The sequence below is a fragment of the Microdochium trichocladiopsis genome (genome assembly GCF_020744255.1).
Source record: "Microdochium trichocladiopsis strain MPI-CAGE-CH-0230 chromosome Unknown B0I36scaffold_15, whole genome shotgun sequence".
NCBI lineage: Eukaryota > Fungi > Ascomycota > Sordariomycetes > Xylariales > Microdochiaceae > Microdochium > Microdochium trichocladiopsis.
Window position 1 is genome coordinate 377,236 of NW_025763558.1, and position 18,280 is coordinate 395,515.

At 50.3% G+C, this 18,280-nt stretch overlaps 6 protein-coding genes across 6 annotated transcripts; 3 read left to right on the top strand and 3 right to left on the bottom strand.

Moving 5' to 3' along the window:
* Positions 1-1,937: 1,937 nt before the first annotated feature.
* B0I36DRAFT_300025 (uncharacterized protein) lies at positions 1,938-5,013 on the top strand (the record flags this gene model as incomplete). The annotated part of the gene is made up of 2 exons (XM_046152003.1): positions 1,938-2,901; positions 2,995-5,013. 2 exons carry the CDS (start codon positions 1,938-1,940, stop codon positions 4,797-4,799), a joined length of 2,769 nt encoding a protein of 922 aa, XP_046004502.1. The 3' UTR covers positions 4,800-5,013.
* Positions 5,014-5,725: 712 nt separating this feature from the next.
* On the bottom strand, positions 5,726-6,732 carry B0I36DRAFT_340553 (uncharacterized protein). The gene has a single exon (XM_046155953.1). It carries the CDS (start codon positions 6,639-6,641, stop codon positions 6,111-6,113), a length of 531 nt encoding a protein of 176 aa, XP_046004503.1. The 5' UTR covers positions 6,642-6,732; the 3' UTR covers positions 5,726-6,110.
* Positions 6,733-8,064: 1,332 nt separating this feature from the next.
* On the bottom strand, positions 8,065-8,727 carry B0I36DRAFT_356224 (uncharacterized protein; the record flags this gene model as incomplete). The annotated part of the gene is made up of 2 exons (XM_046157568.1): positions 8,065-8,366; positions 8,625-8,727. The coding sequence occupies 2 exons, from the start codon at positions 8,725-8,727 to the stop codon at positions 8,065-8,067; spliced, it is 405 nt and encodes a 134-aa protein (XP_046004504.1).
* A 2,630-nt stretch (positions 8,728-11,357) lies between these two features.
* Positions 11,358-11,658, bottom strand: B0I36DRAFT_256877 (uncharacterized protein; the record flags this gene model as incomplete). Its single annotated transcript, XM_046150975.1, has 2 exons — positions 11,358-11,440; positions 11,502-11,658. Coding segments are annotated over 2 exons (240 nt in total), but the record flags the coding sequence as incomplete, so codon positions are not given.
* A 1,607-nt stretch (positions 11,659-13,265) lies between these two features.
* B0I36DRAFT_389686 (uncharacterized protein) lies at positions 13,266-14,378 on the top strand. Its single transcript, XM_046161353.1, has one exon. It carries the CDS (start codon positions 13,364-13,366, stop codon positions 14,360-14,362), a length of 999 nt encoding a protein of 332 aa, XP_046004506.1. The 5' UTR covers positions 13,266-13,363; the 3' UTR covers positions 14,363-14,378.
* A 1,110-nt stretch (positions 14,379-15,488) lies between these two features.
* Positions 15,489-18,278, top strand: B0I36DRAFT_356227 (uncharacterized protein; the record flags this gene model as incomplete). The annotated part of the gene is made up of 6 exons (XM_046157569.1): positions 15,489-15,583; positions 15,674-15,810; positions 16,129-16,215; positions 16,964-17,580; positions 17,886-18,014; positions 18,042-18,278. The coding sequence occupies 6 exons, from the start codon at positions 15,489-15,491 to the stop codon at positions 18,276-18,278; spliced, it is 1,302 nt and encodes a 433-aa protein (XP_046004507.1).
* Positions 18,279-18,280: the final 2 nt, after the last annotated feature.

Sequence of the window (18,280 nt, forward strand, 5' to 3'; positions counted from 1 at the left end):
GTTATCGGTAATAATCATTGGATCTCACATATCACGAAGAGCTGGACATTACGCGCCGCGGTCTCAGATCGACAATCGCCTTGTGACGAGTAAAGCAGGGCACGCTTACCATGGAAAGCTCGCGGACCACAGATCTGTTAATGAGGATGGTATTCCACTCCGGGCCTCCAGCATTCACGGCGCAGTGCCTAGTCGCTTTGTTTGGCAACATCAAAAGTGTCCACATGAGGGTCCAGCTCACCACAATAGACCACAGCGTTCTAACTCTACGTACAGTCCTGTCATTTTGCCCTAACCTTGAGCGACTGTTACTGGAAGGTGTAGAGGGCAAGTACCATTTGCCCCCAACAGATACACGCGTTCGGCACGAGCTAGGAACTATTGTCGCCAATGAATTCCGTAATTCTCGAATCAAGCGTCAAGGCTCGAAGATTTGCGACTGCGGGAGTTTGACTTCACCCCTGAAGAGCTTCGGGACTTGGTCTGGCATCATGCCTCAACCATCAAAGATCTGGACCTCTGGTGCTGCGGGGTCACTGTTGGACACATTACTGCGCTTGCCAGCGTGGATGGGCTCAGTCTAAGGTCGATATCAGTATGGCAGAGGGACGCCGAGATAACTCTTTGGCCTGACTTTGTGAAAGACTACTCAATCTACCCATCTACCAGCCCATGTCCACTTTGAATGGCTCTACAAAAGCGAGAGACGCTCGCGGGCCATCCTCTCCGCGGAAACTCTAATAGAGGTAAAGGGACTGCACTCACACTGGCCTACCATGTGCATGGAATTATCCTCGGAGCGATATTAGCGACGTCTCCAATAAGTACTGCCGCCGACCCCGATAACAACAAGGATGGAACAGGACGACGATCTAATGGTAACAGCTGCAGTTATAACGAAGAATAACTTAGTGCGCAGGATGTCCAGAGGCCTCAATGTCTGTCTTCCTTGGTGGGTCGAGTCGCTGCTGAAGCAACCGAGTTCGAGTGGTCACCGCCTAGTATGTAATACTGGGACGAGCTGAGGATGCGCATAGTATGTGCCTGTAGTTCCTTCGTGCGATTCATTATGGTTGCATAAAGTTGATGATGCTTATAGCACGGCGGCTCAGGATAGTGGAGTCTATCGTCGCTAGTAGACCTCTCAATCTGAGCTCTCGTCAATGATTTCTTACGTACAAAGTGCGCTCAAGTCCATATCACAGCCTTCACGACACAAGCCCACCAGAACTACAGCGTTCCTGATACAGTAGTGACCACTAACTGTGTCCACTTTTCAAGATATTAATGGATGTTTCCGCACGGACCAGTGAGCTGTGGCGCATGGTGGCGCGTACTGTGCAGAATGCTCCACAACAAGTACCCTCCATAAGTGGATTACAGCATGATATGCAGCAGTTGCTGCTTCTTCGTCGCCCCATCTGCAGTGGTGACCATCGCGAATCGTCGGCCAATCTTCGCCATACCCTTCGTAAGCTGACAGCAAAGTATAACATAGCAAACATAATACATAGCATCAAAGGCCAATTTGTGTCTGTTTATACAGTACAGGGTACTTTGATAGTGAATGTCTATTCTACATATACTTATCAGGAACTGATCCTCACACAAACCATCATGCGGCGCAGAGACTCGGGACAATTCCTACTGCGGCCCGGGACCAGAGGTTGGAAGATCGCTCGAAGGCAGCAGCAATGTAGATGGTGCCGAACGCTTTTGTAGAGGTGAAAGGCTCATCGTGGAACTAGGATTTGTTCAATGGTTATCTTCAGTGGTGTTGAAGCGGGGTAAGCCAAGAGAGGACCCCACTCTCGGGCTGGACTGCAAAAGCGGATCCAAGGCTGCACAGCGCTGGTGGTTGAGTACCTTCCAGAGGCAATCGTCAGGACAGACGCTGGACGGGAGTGCTAAAACCACCTCATTCTCGGCTAGACGGGATGGCGGCATCACAGGGTGATCCCGCAGCTATCCTCGACCCCAAGGACTATGCTATCGTCTGGATTGCACCCCTCGAGATCGAAGCCAAGGCCGCCTTGTGTATGCTCGACGAGCAACACCAAGGCCGATTTGCAGTGGATCACGGCGATGAGTACGTGTTCCACGCGGGTAGCATGTGCGGCCACAATGTCGTCATAGCGACTTTCCCAGCTGGCCAGGAGTATGGCACAGGGTCGGCGGCAGCACTCGCAAGCCAGATTCTCAAGTGCTTTCCCCATCACTGGTTTGGACTATTGGTTGGCGTCGCGGCGGGACTGCCAGACCTGTCCTGCAGTCCACCCCGCGACATCCGCCTCGGCGATGTGCTCGTCAGTCTCCCTGAGGGCGAGAGAGCCGGGATCATCGCGTACGATCTCGGCAAAGAGACGGACGACGGATTTCAACCCCTACGGTACGGACACGTCTTGACCACGACCAAGCCGATAGTACGGTCGGCAATCGGCAGAATTAAGATAGAAGCACCAAACGACGCTGCAATCTTCCTTCCCTATTATGAGACGATCCGCGATAGGGAGCACGCGACTGGCACCTTTACCGACCCTGGGCAGGATCACGACAGACTTTACTCAACAACAACCGAAGGCAAGCCGGGCGCAGCCATCGAACGCGCTCGAAGGCCAGACATAGCCCGCACACGTGTGTGGTACGGGCCGATTGGATCGGGAGATAAGCTATTGAAAAATGCACAGAAACGGAACGAGCTCAGGGACAAACACGGGGTTATTGGCCTCGAGATGGAGGCGGCAGGGACGATGAACCGAATACCCGTAGGAGTTATCCGGGGGGTGTGCGACTATGGCGACCAGCAGAAAAACAAGGAGTGGCAGCCGTACGCGGCGGCGATGGCGGCTGCGTATGCAAAAGCCGTACTAAGGGAAATACCCCCTGTTGAAAGTCCATGTAGTACAGAGGGCACTACAAGGACTATAAGATCCAACGGTAAGTGCTACAAAAGACTAGTATATCCCGAATCAGATCACTGCTAATTATTACCAGCATCTGCTCTTCCATGTTACCATATCCAGCTTCCTAAGAACGCCCGCTTCACTGGTCGGAATACCATCCTGGACGCATTGAAACAAGAACTCTTCGCACGAGAGGAAACCCGACGAATGGCACTGGTCGGTCTAGGCGGCATCGGCAAGACGCAGATTGCGCTACGGTTTGCTTACGATATCAAAGCTAGCCGGCCCGACTATTCCATCTTCTGGGTACCAGTTCTGAGTTATGGCAGCGTAGAACAGGCGTATGTCGAGATGGCCAGGAAGCTAGGTGTCCAGAAGAAGACCGACGACGAAGATATCAAGGAACTGGTTCGGGAATATCTGAGCTCGGACGAAAGCGGCAAGTGGCTGTTAGTGATTGATAACGCCGACGACCAGGAGTTGTTCTTCGGATCTGAAGACAAGGCTGGTATCGAGGAGTATCTTCCTAAGAGCGAGAACGGGCTGATCCTGTTGACGACGCGATCGAGAGAGGTAGCTGTGCAGTTTGCACAGACCAATACTGTTGACATTGAAGCAATGGACTCGAAGGAGGCAACACTGCTTTTCAAGAAGTCTCTCACGCAGGGACAGACACCCCAGGACGAAGCACTACTGGAAGATCTCCTTATCCAACTGACTTATCTTCCACTCGCAATCACCCAGGCAGCAGCATATCTCAATCAGACCAAGGTACCAATCCGTAAATACCTAGGGTTACTACGTGGGGCCGAGAAAGATGCCGTCCGGCTCTTAGGTCGAGAATTCCGCGACAGCACAAGATACCGGAACTCGCATAACGCTATAGCCACAACATGGATTGTTTCATTTGAACAGATTCTGAAGTCCGATCCAGTTGCGGTCGATCTGCTCTCGTTTACGGCATGTATCGAGCCGAAGGCGATACCACAATGGATCATGCCCGGGTCTAAGTCAGAGGAGAACGAATGGGCGATCGGCATCCTCTGCGGCTACTCGTTTCTTGCTCGGCGAGGAGACGACGATATATTCGATATGCACAGTCTTGTGCATATGGCCACGCGGGAATGGATTAAGAAACAGGATCGACATGAACGGGTGGTGTATGATGCTATTCGTCGCTTCAACGATATATTTCCTCCAAGCGATCATGAGAACCGTAAGCGGTGGCGGCAGTGTATGCCACACGCAATGCGGCTTCTTCATGACACTCAGGCTTCGGAAACAGAACACCGATATGAGCTTGTGTTTCATGTTGGGAGACGTATGCATATCGACCGACGGTTTAAAGAAGCAATACGATGCTTTGAAGAAATGTGGCGCTGGGGAAAAAATGGCAATACAGGGCAAAGGCTATCAAAGGAGCACATAGAAAGTTGGCTCGCGAGCGCATACCTCAACGACCGACGGATCAAGGAGGCAATCGAGATGTTTGAGCATGTGGTAGCGGTGCAGAGGGAGACACTGGACGAGAAGGATCATGATCGACTGGCATCGGAGCACGAGCTTGCGAGGGCATACCTCAACGACCGACGGATCAAGGAGGCAATCGAGATGTTCGAGCATGTGGTAGCGGTGCAGAGGGAGACGCTAGACGAGAAGGATCATGATCGACTGGCATCGGAGCACGAGCTTGCGGGTGCATACCTCAACGACCGACGGATCGAAGAGGCAATCGAGATGTTCGAGCATGTCGTTGCTGTTGAAGCTCACATTTATGCCGAGGACGACCCTGAGCGCGTTCTCTCCGTGGATCTGCTAGCGGATGCATACATACAACTCGAATCGTGTAAGGAGAATATGGACAGCAAGAGTCCAGTCTCAGATGGCGATGACTAAGGGCACAACAAGGACACTACCATGAGCTGGCATGCATCCATCGAGAAGCTCATAAAGGCTATGAGTAGCATGCAAATCTAGAGAACGAAGCACGGGGAGTCTGCTGTACCACAGAGTGGATCGCATCTAGGACGATAATCAAGTTTCAGCTTTATTCATGCATAAAGTCTCAACTGACGAGAGAGTGGACCTCTTTCCGGAGTTATTGTACATGAAATCTGGCCGCATCCACCCCCTTAACGAAAGGGCCGGAAGGTAATTCTGAAAGGAGACGCATACCGAACGACCTCATTATGAAGGCCATCTGCTGCTTGGAATACTGTCTATTCCTGACGTGGACTATTAAGAGGCAACACGCCATAGCACGCCACACCTGGCTGATTCGTGCGAAGACAGCCACTAACTTCGAAAGCCGGACACATCCAGTGGTCATTACAGTACTATAGATATTCACTTCACAAGTATTTCCTATAGACAGGCACAAAATGGCTTTTAATGCTCTGCATTGTGTTTGTCGCGTCATACTTTGCCGTCATCTTGCGAAGGGCATGGCGAACATTGGCCGACGATTCGTGATGGCCACTACAGCAGATGGGGTGACGAAGAAAACAGCCCCAACTGATGCATGTCATACCATAATCCACTTTTGGAGGGTACTTGATATGAGACATGCTGCACAGTGTGCGCCATAATGTGCCACAGTTTCATGGTCCGTGCGGGAACATCAACTAAAGTCTAAAAAGCGGACACAGTTCGCGGTCACTACTGTATCGTGCTATTGAAGGCATAGACATCACATATTAGTGTCAGGGCGAATTTAGGGACGGAATTGCCCACCCAAACATCATTAGATTGCTGCGAGTGGCGCACCTATCATGAGACCACAAGAAGTAAGCTCATTTACGTCAATCGTTGCAACGTGTGTCATGGTACTGCATAGATCAGGTGTATATTGTGTTAAAACCGACCCGAGTCTATTATTGGCCATAGTCTCCTCTGACATTGATGTGTGCTCTGCCCGCCACAAGAGCCCTACTACCCCGCACGCCGAAATCGTCTGATAGGCTTGGTGTGTGATTTATCCCAATAAAGCTTCCTCCGCAGCAAGGCTCATATCGTTTCTGCAATTCCGAACACGTTATAGAAGCGCGTGCGCGTAATTGTTAGTGAAAGCACCTGAGAGAGTTGAGGCTAAGGGGTAGTCTTACCATGATACTGCTCTTATGCCGATCCATATTTGAAGCGTATTCGAGACCTTGAGTATACAGGCGTCTGAGCTGGCTATCGCAGGAACAGTAACGGTGGCCATATCTAGACTGGATACGGATCGGCATTGGAAGATGTGTTATTTTCCCCGTCTTCATCAATACCGCTAGAGGGTTCAATTTCCTCATAGAGAAGCAAAGCCATCTTGACCGTGAAATACCCCAATAACACAGCAAAAACGCTAAAAAATAGCGCTTCACTCCCGGACTGTTTGTAAGAGTCTATTGCAGCCCCGGTGGTAAGCGTGGAGCCGGCCGCAAAGATATACAACAAGTTGAAGGGTTGGAGATATCTTAGAATGCGGCGGCTCCCTCCCGTGGTAGTCGTGATCGCTTTTATCTCCTCGCAAATTGTCTGGGGCAGAACGTGCGGCGAGTTTAACAGAGACACTATTGCTAGTCCTACTAGTTTGCGCCGATAGATGAGTCTATGGCTTGGCGAAATCGAATTGCAAGTTATCTCTGGAGAATTGGCCAGGGGGGAAGTGGGCAAGATTTGGAAAGTAATGTAGAATGTGGGGAGGAAAATGAGAAAAAGGGCCAGGTAACGCCGCGCAGTGGAAATTCCAGGCCACATTGATGTCGTGGGAAATGAGTTCTAGGCTTTGTGAATATATGGCAGGGCGTTTATCGAAGTCGGGATAGGGCCAAGCAGCTTTTGGTTGTCGAGAGCAATGTTAGAGAGAACGACCACCCCCAGCTACTAACATCCTTTATATATATTGGTGCACTGTATCCCTGTCAAGGGTTGCCCGTTAGTTGCACCAAGAATGCCCCATGTGTGAGGCCTCAGAGTGGCAATGCAGAGATTGCCTGCAGCCCGGCGTTATTAGTCTTTTCTTCTCAAGGCGAAGCTGCAGGGTTAAGCCAAGCCACAGGGCTGTGTCCTCGCCGGTTTAGTGCGACAAAAGGTCCTGGCACATTAGGTAGACTAGGTCCCATGGTGAAAGGGGGAGGCGGAGTACGGAACAGGGGCCTGACGATAGCTGAGGGACTCGACATTCTGATAACAGTGGTTTTTTCGGGGCAATTCCTTACGACAGATAGGAACTAATGATGCTACAGAACTGCGGTCTGTTCTTTCCAGCTGATCAGGGACATGAGGGTCATGTAATATCCTGTCCTTTCCGCGCATCAGGGAAAAATGAGATTGCGAAAAGAGGGACTTCCGACTTCCACGAGTGTTCTTGGAGATTCCTACTTTGTGCCAGGAGTCTGTGGTAGCATGCGCTAAAACGTCACATAGCTCTGCACATGAGCCTGGCCAAGCCGCCAGTAATGGTGCAATTTTATACAAATCTACTAGAGTGAGCTGCGCCGCTCTTTTGTGAGATACTCGAGGCTTGGACATGCTCTCGTCTGTGATAATACCAATGCCCCACTTTGCCTGTCTGCCACGTGCTTACATAATTCTGCTACATCACACCCAAATGTGGCTCGACTGAGTCACCTTCACATTTCGAGAAGACGCCATCACCGGGCTGCCACCTTTCTAGCGTCATATCATCATGCAGCAACAGGGGGATCATGGCGCCACACCGACGACGGGCGCCCTTGCACACTCGGGTGGCTGACCCTGGGCGGGCCGCAGCACACACGCCAAGCGACGAGCACACACGTCCTGCCCTCATCAGGATGCGCAGCGGGCTGCGTCGCCAGGAGTGGGGCAATCGAACCCTGTGGCAGGCGATCACGACGAGGCGGCCATCTCGCTGCACAAAGCCCTCCCCCCCAGCTTTTGCCTCTCATCACCTCCTACCTAGACTTGGCCACCCTCAAATCGCTGAGGCTTGCAAGCAAGATACACGGCTAGCTGATCTTCTGCTTGCTTTACGACGAGATACTGCTCCCAGCTCGCGCACGATTGGCACACATTCCGATAGATCGCAGGCTGGCAACACCTTACCAAACACGTCATGATCTTACTCTGAGTCCTCTACCCTGACGATTTTCAGTCTCTCGTTAACGAGATATGGCATCGGGTTGAGCGGGTGCATTCATCAGCGATTGTTGAGATGGTGGCACGACATATGATGGACGTGCAGTGGCCTGGATTCTTCCTTCAGGAGCATGGCGAGGAAGACAGAGAGGGGCATACACACCTCCGAGCAGCGGTCGCCAGGGTCAGTCACATCTTGGAAGACGGGGTCATAGCTATGTCTCGGCGCCAGCCCTTGCACCTCGACAGCGTTTGCGGCTGTCGCGGTTTGACGCATGATAGTCTCGCTTGATCTCGACCCTCGAGATGTGCCTGTCGAATATGTTTGCCTTGCTCTTCTCACGCACTCATCGCCTTCAATTGCTAGATCATAGTTGATGGATGTTTGTGGATCCGCCCGTTGCTCGCTTGTTGTTGGGACATGTTCCAAAGCAAACATTTCACAAAGGAAGTGCCGCCCTGAAGAAAAGCTTGCGATGTCCTACGTTCTCTCAAGTACGTCTTCGCGATCTCGCAGCCTCCACACTTTCCAGTTCCAGACTCGTAAAATGGTACCTGTCTTGTAATGGATTCGCTATCATGGACAGGCTTCCCTTAGAGATCCTCGTTCTAATCATTGACCACTTTCATGATCAGCTTCCAGTATTCCATAATCTCCACCGCCAGGCCCTGGTTCGCCAGCTCTGCAAGCGACAAAGCCATCTGTTCCGACTGCGTTGGACATGCCGTATTTTCCGACATATCCTCAATCCACATCTACTGCAGACCGTTTACGTCTCGTTTCAGCCGGATAATGCTACTAAACTCCGCAACTTCGAAAACTGCTTGACGGGACTCCCAAAAGAGGAGGTGGGGATGATACAGGAGGTTATCTTTCTGTCCAAATGCAGCCACGCCGACCCATACAGCGCTCCTCAGAGTCGGCGCTGGCGCCATCTCTTTGAGCATCGTCGCGGTTGGACCATACCACGCGACTTCCACCTGACTGGGCTTCTGAACCGACTTCCCTCGCTAAGACGACTAGGATTCATTGGCTGTCACATTGCTCAGATGCTAGGGCATCTGAGCATGTCGACAAAAGTGGCAGAGATCAAGAACGACAAAGGCCTTGAAAGCCTACGACAGATTAACACGACTTGTATCAATGCGTTCTCTCCCAGCTGCGCCGTGGAACGAGATCTCCTGTCCGGGGTGGCTGGGATGCTGCAATGGATGGATGACTATACATGGGGCAAGCAGGATGTCCTGTTTCTGAGGCTGTCCGATTATGAAGACAGGTTGGATGATAGCAGGCCTGATACAAGTGCTGAGGATATTTGTTGGTATGACTGTGGCGAAGATATCAGGGTGGCAGAGCGGTTTGTTCTTCGCGGCAAATTTCCCCCTCTTGCAACAGAGATTACGCCGAGGGCGATCATCAGTTACTTCGAGAGCTACTACCGGTCGAATGACAGTCCAGGCAAACGACGAAAGAGGTTGACGCCCTTCATCGCCGTGAGGCAGCCGTGGCGCTCCGCATCCAGCTCGGAGTTGGATCATTCTGTACCACATGCGTTGCTTGAATGGCTGGAGACACCCCAGGCAAAGACCTCGATATGCTTTCCACTCTTACAACCAGGCGTGGAGGCAAAAGGGCATCCATACTTCGGAGAGCCTCCACGCCGCAGATTCGTCGCCGCTGGCAAACGCGGGGAATCGTAGAGCATTGTCTCGGCGAGGTAGACTGAACTTTGACGTAGATTTCAACGAAGTATTACACGCGACTGTATCGGCGAAACCATCCTTCTGGTCGGAGGGTCCTGCTCCATCGCGCCTGGAGAGTGCTATGGTTGCCATCAGTAGGTCGACTCTAAATCTCGACCATATTATGCGCAGTAGACTCTTGCAGTATAATTCCCACGGCATATGAAACCTTCGGACAAGCGGTAGAAGGTGTTTTGTGACTGGGCAACGGAAATGAGACCTTTCCATCCTGATGGGAACAACTATTCGGCGGGGGGGCTGTTGTCCATCTAGTCTCAGTGGCATTTGGTGGAGGTCACCTTAGTATACTCATCTAAAGACGATTGTTTAAAGCATATGATTCTATTGGACACGTAATTTGAGGCATTGGTGGGAGCCGTGTAGTGTTTAGTGAGGTATGGGTGGCGAGATCTGTCGAAGCTGTGCACCTCGACCCCACCGACGGTAGGGTGAAACGACAAGAGAAGGTTCGCGAACTCCAGCTAAGAAAAGGTGTCTCGGAAGGGCTGGAGATATAGGTGTGATTGTAATCCAGACCAAGGCCGCTGAAGGCTCATTGATAAGTTCGTTCAGCCTAGCATGAATCTTGGGACCATCATGCATGCCTTCTATCAGATTTTTCTGGGGACAGGCCGGGTTTCGACCTTACGATGCTCATTAGGACTTGCCCGGTAGAATACACCGAAAGTCTGGCAGGTTGGACTCCAGAGGATAATGACTCTCACGTCCTGCAATCGAACAGGCCTGAAGTCCAGGGCGCTCTCTATAAAGATGGATGTAGCTGCAATCACCGCCACGTGGTGCTGGAACTGTCCGTCTACCTAGCTTGGGGCGGCGAATTGAGAGTAGAGACGCCCAGTCATAAGCATCGTTCGTATATGTTATCGACAAACGGTCTCGTCGTGCTGGTGGGTGACCATGGACAGGCCTATGCTCCGCTGATGGTTAGTTTCCCATTTGTGCGTTAGGCGGTAGCTCACCTTGTTCTACGAGAAGCTCGAGTCCGCCGAGAAAACGGTAGCATCTGAGAATCTGGAAAGTCTGTGCCAGGCTTGCTCACTCATTTGCACGACAACAGCGGAGTTTGAGTCTTTTCATTTTGGCAGTGTATGCACATGTCCATATAGCTTAAGCGAGCATTCCTAGGGTTGAATTCATTGCCTCCCTGAAAACACGTCGTGTATCTTTCGCGGAAGGGGCCAATGCGAGCCTCCATTTGTGTCACGATCCAGCCTCCGTGGTTAAACGTCAGACGGGCTGGTTCTTGTGGGCTCAGTTCTGATCATAAGGCAAAGACTAAAGGCCTTTGGGATTGTCGTGGCTCTGGGAAGAGAAACCATTACGCTTATTCGAGTGACTGTGACCTAAGCAGTTGGTCAAGTACACGATTAGAAAGATACTTCGATTAATCGCCGAGGAGGAAGTATAATGACTGCCTAGCTACGCCACGTTCAAGCCCCAACCATATTATACGAGGTAGCTAATGGTTTGCTTGTGCGACGATATCTATTTCAATTGCTACCGTCTTGTGGGTGAGGGGCCTTGATGGTGAACAGCTGTGGCAAGGGCACCGCCACTAATTTGGCATGGTTGGCTGATGGCCGGATGCAGTTATGAAATAGCTCGGTTGGCAACCTTTCGCTGGTCTTCTTGTGCCTTCCTATTCTCCCACTGTTTCTTGATCTTTTCGTACTCTGTGTCTCTCTTTAGTCAGATTTCCTGCTAGCCAAATCAACTCCTTGTTGGACGTCATACCTGCGGATGTCTTCTTCTCCCCATGTTTTTTAATGGCCATGTGGGTGTTGAGATGGTGCAACGTCCCGTAAGACTTATCACAGCCATCCCAGACGCAGATGAACTTGCGCTCAACATCTTCTGGCCGACGACGCCGTCGTTTATACAGCTTTTCACCAGAGTGTTGGGCAACCGGATAGATCTGCTCGGTATAATTCTTGAAATTACCCAAGTAATTAGCGATTATAATGTCTCGAAAAGCGGATTGGCGAGCAACCACGTGAAGAGATGCCGTGGCTGCTTCCTATATAAGACAAGGTGACGATTGGACTGAAACAGAACCAAAACCCACCTGGCTGAGACGTTCATGGAGAGTTGATGGCGCTGTATAGGGGTGGAGGTGACCATATATCTCCCTCTCGGTGAGATCTCCAGGACCCACAAAGTTGGCCACTGGGTATTGAAGGTGAACAGGCTGGCCCACTGTCCCGTGGGTGAAAGATACACTGCCATGAGAGAACTGGCGGCTCTGATAAGAACCGTGCCCATCTTGCATCAGCTTCAATGGTTCCACTAGACTTCCGCTGTTACCGCTCGTATCACTCATTGTGGACAGGTCCTGTAGATAACCGAATGTTGGGAGAGGACGAAGAGACATCGCAGGCTGAGTATATACGTCAATTGGCCGCAGGGACACTGGCTTGGCGTCATTGCTTGATTGCGTAGGGCAGGTTGTAGACGCGCCACTGCTGCGGCTGACTGGCAGAGGCCCTGTTTGCCAATATCGAAATTCCATCAGAGTATTCTTGGAATCGGTCGTTCGTTCGGCGATGGAGTGCGATCCACTGGCGGAGCAGCAGCCAGATGGCGACTTTTGTGTGTGAAGAGAGCAACGACGTAAGATGGACAGACAACTGTAGTCGCTTGGCATTATACCTGAGACCAAATAGTTGATCAATAACGGTAGGCGGCGGAAGACTACTTAAGGGAGAAGACAAAGGGGGAGGGAGAGGAGCATACCTATGTAAGACTGGAAGTATTCAGGATCCTGGTTTTGGCAAAGCATAATCTGCCTTGGCTGAGCTGAACTGCAAGGCATAAATGAGAAGTGGCTAAGACAAGGTAAAACAGATTGCAGAAGTGGCGGAGGCGACTGGGGTCAGGAGTGCATTGCTACTGGTATACAAGGGCCGATGCCTAAAGGGGGATATATGTAACCGATAGAGTTCTCCGAAGAAAATGAACCGGGAGATATTGGAATTAAGAAGGTCGAAGCCACTCAGTGGCAAATGAAAGAACTCGCCAAAGATTCGTAGCCTTTCCTAGGGGGCTTATAACACAGATTCCACGTATGAGTGGTATACATATACTACGAGAGGTGTTTATCAGTTATACCTGCTGAAACCTAGATAGGATTAGCTGTAAAACGTACGGATCACGAGGATAGATTGAGACAGGCAATGTCGCGGATCGCCACTATCGTAGGCAATGCCGAAAGAAAATAGCCTCAAAACCAGCACGTACAGATACTCTGGTACGTCTGATAGCATTGGAAGCACCAGAATCAGGGATCCGCTCCTCTCATAGTATCTAGCTCGTCGAATCCTCCCTTGCTTCCTCGAAAGATGACGGCGCAGAGGTAATCCCGACTGCAGTCATTATGACGAGCCGCGTTCACCATCTGCTTACAACTGCCAGTAGTTTATTATTCTGGTGTACGAGATAATAAGTACAATGAATGCTCCTTGTGAGCTGTACTGCTTGCCTTTTCGCTGCTGGCCTGACAGCGTCGTTATGTCATTACGACACATGTCGGTCGAGCAGCTCTTACAAGGTACAAAAGCATCGACATCTCCGACTCCATACTGCGAATTCATTGCCATATGGCGCCATCGAAATTTGAGCTCGGACAGCAGAGACGAATGTGGGTCAGGCAAAAGACGTTCCGGCAGAGAAATATGACTCCGGGCCAAAAGTGGCTCGATTCAGTCCTTGAAGACAGCCGCTTCAAGCCGAAACGTCACTCGGTCATCCCGACAGCCCAAGAAGATGTGCTCGGTACTCTTATAGACGATATTTTCCACGGAGTGCCCTATGAGGTGCTTCCCTACAAATCAAGGAACAGCAACCCTGTCACAATAGTCACGGAAACACTTTGCTACTTCGAATCCCTTTACCGGAAGACAGATCAGGAGGCTCACGCTTATTTCACAAACAGGTTGGACGAAGCCTCATTTACCAATTTCCAGAAACAGCACGGACCCCGGCTGGTGGAGATTCTCAGAAAGAGCCATCTCAGAGGCAGAGACGGGTGGCTCTGTGAGAGCGAGATCTTCACGTGTCTGCAGCTTCTTCTCGAGACTGTTCCAAAAGAGTGCATCATGGCCCCAGATGAGGCCGTCATTCCAGCCATTGAAGGGGAGCCCTTACAACTCTTCGATCACAAGTTTCTGGCGCAGGTCCAGCAGGAAAAGCCCAGGTGTATACTCCTCCCCTGGAACGCTGGACATCACTGGGTTCTTTTCCTGATTCACCTGAGCGGGAAGGGTCTTTTCATAATTGACACGGTTCCTCGAAGTAATAGCGAAAAGTTTGCGGTCGAGTGGGCTACGCACTTCATGCCTGTCTGGAACACGACTGGTTTGGGCGACATAAACTCATGGGCACTCTGCAAAATTGGGAAGCAAGATGACGACTGGAGCTGTGGCTACTGGATGCTGGAGGTTGTGCGCCGGATCTGTTTTCAAAAAGGCCTACTCGAGCAGAACTGCAAGGCCCCCACGGCGCTAATCAGTGCTGGAGGCCCCAAGGGTGTCGATCCACTCCTCGATTTCATTCGTTCGGCTATCAATATCAACATCACGGAGGACCATCTCGCCTAAAGCATTCTGCCTGAAGGCCATCGATCACAGAATACTGATAACATAGATTACAAGCACAGATGAGGGTCTGAACCTCTTACGTCTGAGCGTGGTCTTGTGATTGATGATAACTTCAAAGGCCTATGATGCACACCACAAACGCGATAAGGGCAGATATAATTGGAATAGGAGTAGGGATACCGCTTGCGATGTACAACAATTTCGCACAGGTATGGACCTCTGCTGTCGAACTTGACGTGCAGAAGACACTTGCATCTTCTCTCTTCGCAGTACACGCCTCATAGAACGAGACTCATAACTCTAGGAGTGTATGCGATAGGTTGAACCGGCTTCGGCCGGAGGTGGCTGGCCTGAGGTCAACCGCGTTCCACTGTGGCGATAGTTCTCGGGTCAGCAATTCCCACTCTGTTATCGTTGTCTTCAAACACGAGCTAGGAAACTCCATTCCGGTATTGACAGGGCTCCGGTCATATGCTAGTGTGTAATCCTTGGTCGTGCATAAACGGTGCATTACAACTTGTGTATACGGAGCTCAGAGCCCTCGGGGCACTATAATGTAGCTGGCATGCCTGGCCGAACTCACATATATTCCCTCGGTGACCGGTGTGTTATCAGATCGCATTTGCCCAGTCTAGCAGGCACGGGGTTCGAGGGTGGATTGCAAAGAAGCTACCCCATGCTGAGACGCAACATGAATAGCGGGGTTGATTTCATTTACTGAACGCTTTTCTAGAATACGAGCCTAAATAGTTGGTAAAACATGCGGGTAAGACAGTGCGACTCGACGCGCGGCTCAGAGCTGTTTTGCTTTGTCACACAGTCCCGCAGAAAACTAACTGTGTGATCATGCTGAGCTATTCACTAAGGTTGAAATACGTAAATAGACTTTGGTCAGTCTGTGAGGGTTGTGGTCTGATGTAGCTGAGCATGTCGACTATGGCCTCAAAGGCTCCGTTGAGTTGTGGAAACGTTGATTGTGATGTTAAATCAGGGGCAGGATATGCCGAGCTATGTATCTAAAATGCGGCACCCCCTCCCGTAAATGTTGCATAATCCTTATCGTTACTTGGTACGAGGATCCATCTTAAATGAGCTCTCGCGCTCTTCAATTGTTTCAGGGAAATTTATGGACTTCGACGAGTATGCAGAAGACTACCTGCGCTACTTACACGGTCTCGAATCTGACCCAGAACTATCTATCGACCTCAGCGGCCTCGAAAGGTACTTTCAGGGAGTTTGGGCGGAAAGAAGTTTCCTAATCGACCAAATGCTTAATTCGCAAAAGAGACTAGATTCTGGTTTGTCGTTTAGAACAGCAGCACTATCGGTCCGGATAATCGATCGATATCTGGGGAACCTGGAAAAGGGGCCGCAAGGCGACGCCCTTGAAATTGAAGATTATCAATTAGTGTACACCTCAACTTTTATTGCTATCAAACTAATAGAAGGTTGGCCGGACTATCTCAGGTGTGCCAGCGCTATACAACACGGTGTACTAACGGATAACCACGCCGGTGCGGAAAGGAGAATACTCACAAGTCTCGGGTATCGTCTCGAGTATCCATGCATATCAGATTACAAACACCCCCCTGAGAACTCGAAGACTCGTTTCTGGAGCACGTTTGAATACTTGAGAGAAGTTACTCTAATCAGCCATCGATTTATCTCGTATACAGCCGAAGAACTCGCGGGTGCTATATATAATGCTGCAAACGAGGTTTGTAATCTATTTGAGGAGTCATTAAAGATATGCTATACGGATATAGAAGGCCAGATCAGGGATCACCTAGTCAAGTTTCATCAGGAATTATCTTTTGTGGAACTTGACGGACTCCGAAGTCGATGGAAAACAGGTAAGCTATGAACGACCCTTACTGACGCTAGAATAGAGGAGCTAACAAGCAGCGCATCAAGAACTGAACATCACTTATGTCTGGGCTTCGCTTTCAAATAATCGCCACGGTGTTGTAGACCGTCTTCGGGGAGTCATGCAGCGCATGCGAGCTCTCCAAATGCGCCTTGAAAAAGATCGTCCTCCACGTGCATCATGTATTTTAACCTGAGCTATCTATCTAGAAGAGTCATGTTTCGTAATGCGCAACATGCCCTGTTGTTCATTCGTGGTTTTCTAGCCCAAGTAGGGTCTACAAGAGTATCAAGTGCTCAAGCGGTCGTATTGAGTCCAACAGGACTTCTTAGCCAATTCCAGGACGCTCCCTTCTGTCTTGGAGCGAGAGGGATGGCCAGATCGTCAAAAACAAAGCCAAACCAGACAGACGTACAACCCAGTTTTCACGGGCTTTACCAGGGGCATCACCTGAGCAGTGGGCTGCTGACGGGGATCTTGGGATGGCTGCCTCAAAGGGTGGCCTTCCAGATACTTACGTGATTTGCTTACTCGCGAATGAAATTAGGTGTAAACCTCTTAGTCATAAAATAATGGTTAAGCTTCGTATATATTATACGGACATGTAGCCAAAAATGGATCATCGGCTACCTAGTAGTCAGTGCGCCGAATGCCACGCACACGGAGCCATATTCCAGCGCAAACTGTGAACGATGTTGATGCGATGTGGACTCAACTACTAACTAAAGATCAAGCTAGGGATGTGAAAAAGGATATCGTGGAATCCCTGGAGAATGAAACTCATGCACAATCCTTTATGAGTCTTGCTATCGATGACTTCCTCAGGGCATTCGATGCTACAAAAGAACGAAAAGAACATTGGCTTTCCGCGATTGCGGACCTGATAGAGTTTTTTGTCGAATGCTTGTACGATCGCCCTCCATGTAAGGATTTCATTCCTGACGAAAAAGGAGCCTATCAATTCCACATAGGAGAAGCCAGGCAAGCGAGCAATTCCCTTCCCCGCGCGTGCCGTTCTTCGTCCGATCGAACTGTAGAACAAACAAATGCGGCCCAAAGCTTCGACGATATGAAGCCCGTGGGACTGATTTTGAGAGACGTATCTCAGAAATGCGTCATGGATTATTGGTCAGCTCTGGCGATGCTTTGGAGTCGGCGCCGAATCGATAGCGCTGAATCAACTCGGCGAGCTAAGGATAAGCGCTTCAAGAAAGATGTCAAAGATAATCTGGCCTATCATCGTGCTACTTTCTTAAAGAAGGTCAACTCCTTACAGAAACGCGAGTTGCTGGCTCTATTAATTCAATGGGAAGATTTCTCGGAAGCAAACAATTCTGAGATCGGTATGGTGGTACGTGCTAACGCTGTAGATATTTCCATAGCGGTCTTAAACCAGTGTCAAAAGAATGACCTGGCTAAGCTTGGGGTGTCCCTGCAGCAAAATGCAGAAACGGATGCCGAAAAAATTGTAAAAGACTACTGGCCAAAAGAGCTCATGTAATGTCATCATTTATTCCATCTTCAGGGGTCATGTATCGCGGACCAAATTCTAGGCCGTATTTTCAGGAAAGCTACCATTTATTTATCATACGTCGTTACGCTTTATGTGCCGCTAGTCTAGTTGTTTCATTCACGAGTTGAAAGTTACCTCAACAGAAAACATGGAAGCTTGAGGGAACATATCTTTTGACTGAAGTATGGCAAGATAGTTTCGATTTAGCTTTCAGACCACGCCATTATGTTGTGAAGCCCGCTTGGGAGATATCACCATTAAGTAAGGTAGTGGTAAGCCTTCATAAAGTAGGATAATAGGACCCCATGGCGGGTAAAGCAAGGCTGATCCCGCCTATGGCATTCAAGCATCGCACGTCACGAGACCATCGAGCAAGAGCTTCCCAGGGCCCTCTTTGTGTATTGCCCCGTCTCCAAACGCGAAGTGACGACGGAGCGAGCTTGCGACACGCCCACTGCAGTCGCGAAGAAAATGCCGCAATCCGCGTCCGCAAGTCTGGTCGCAGTGGCACATCCGATGCTGCACTGAGAGAGTGACT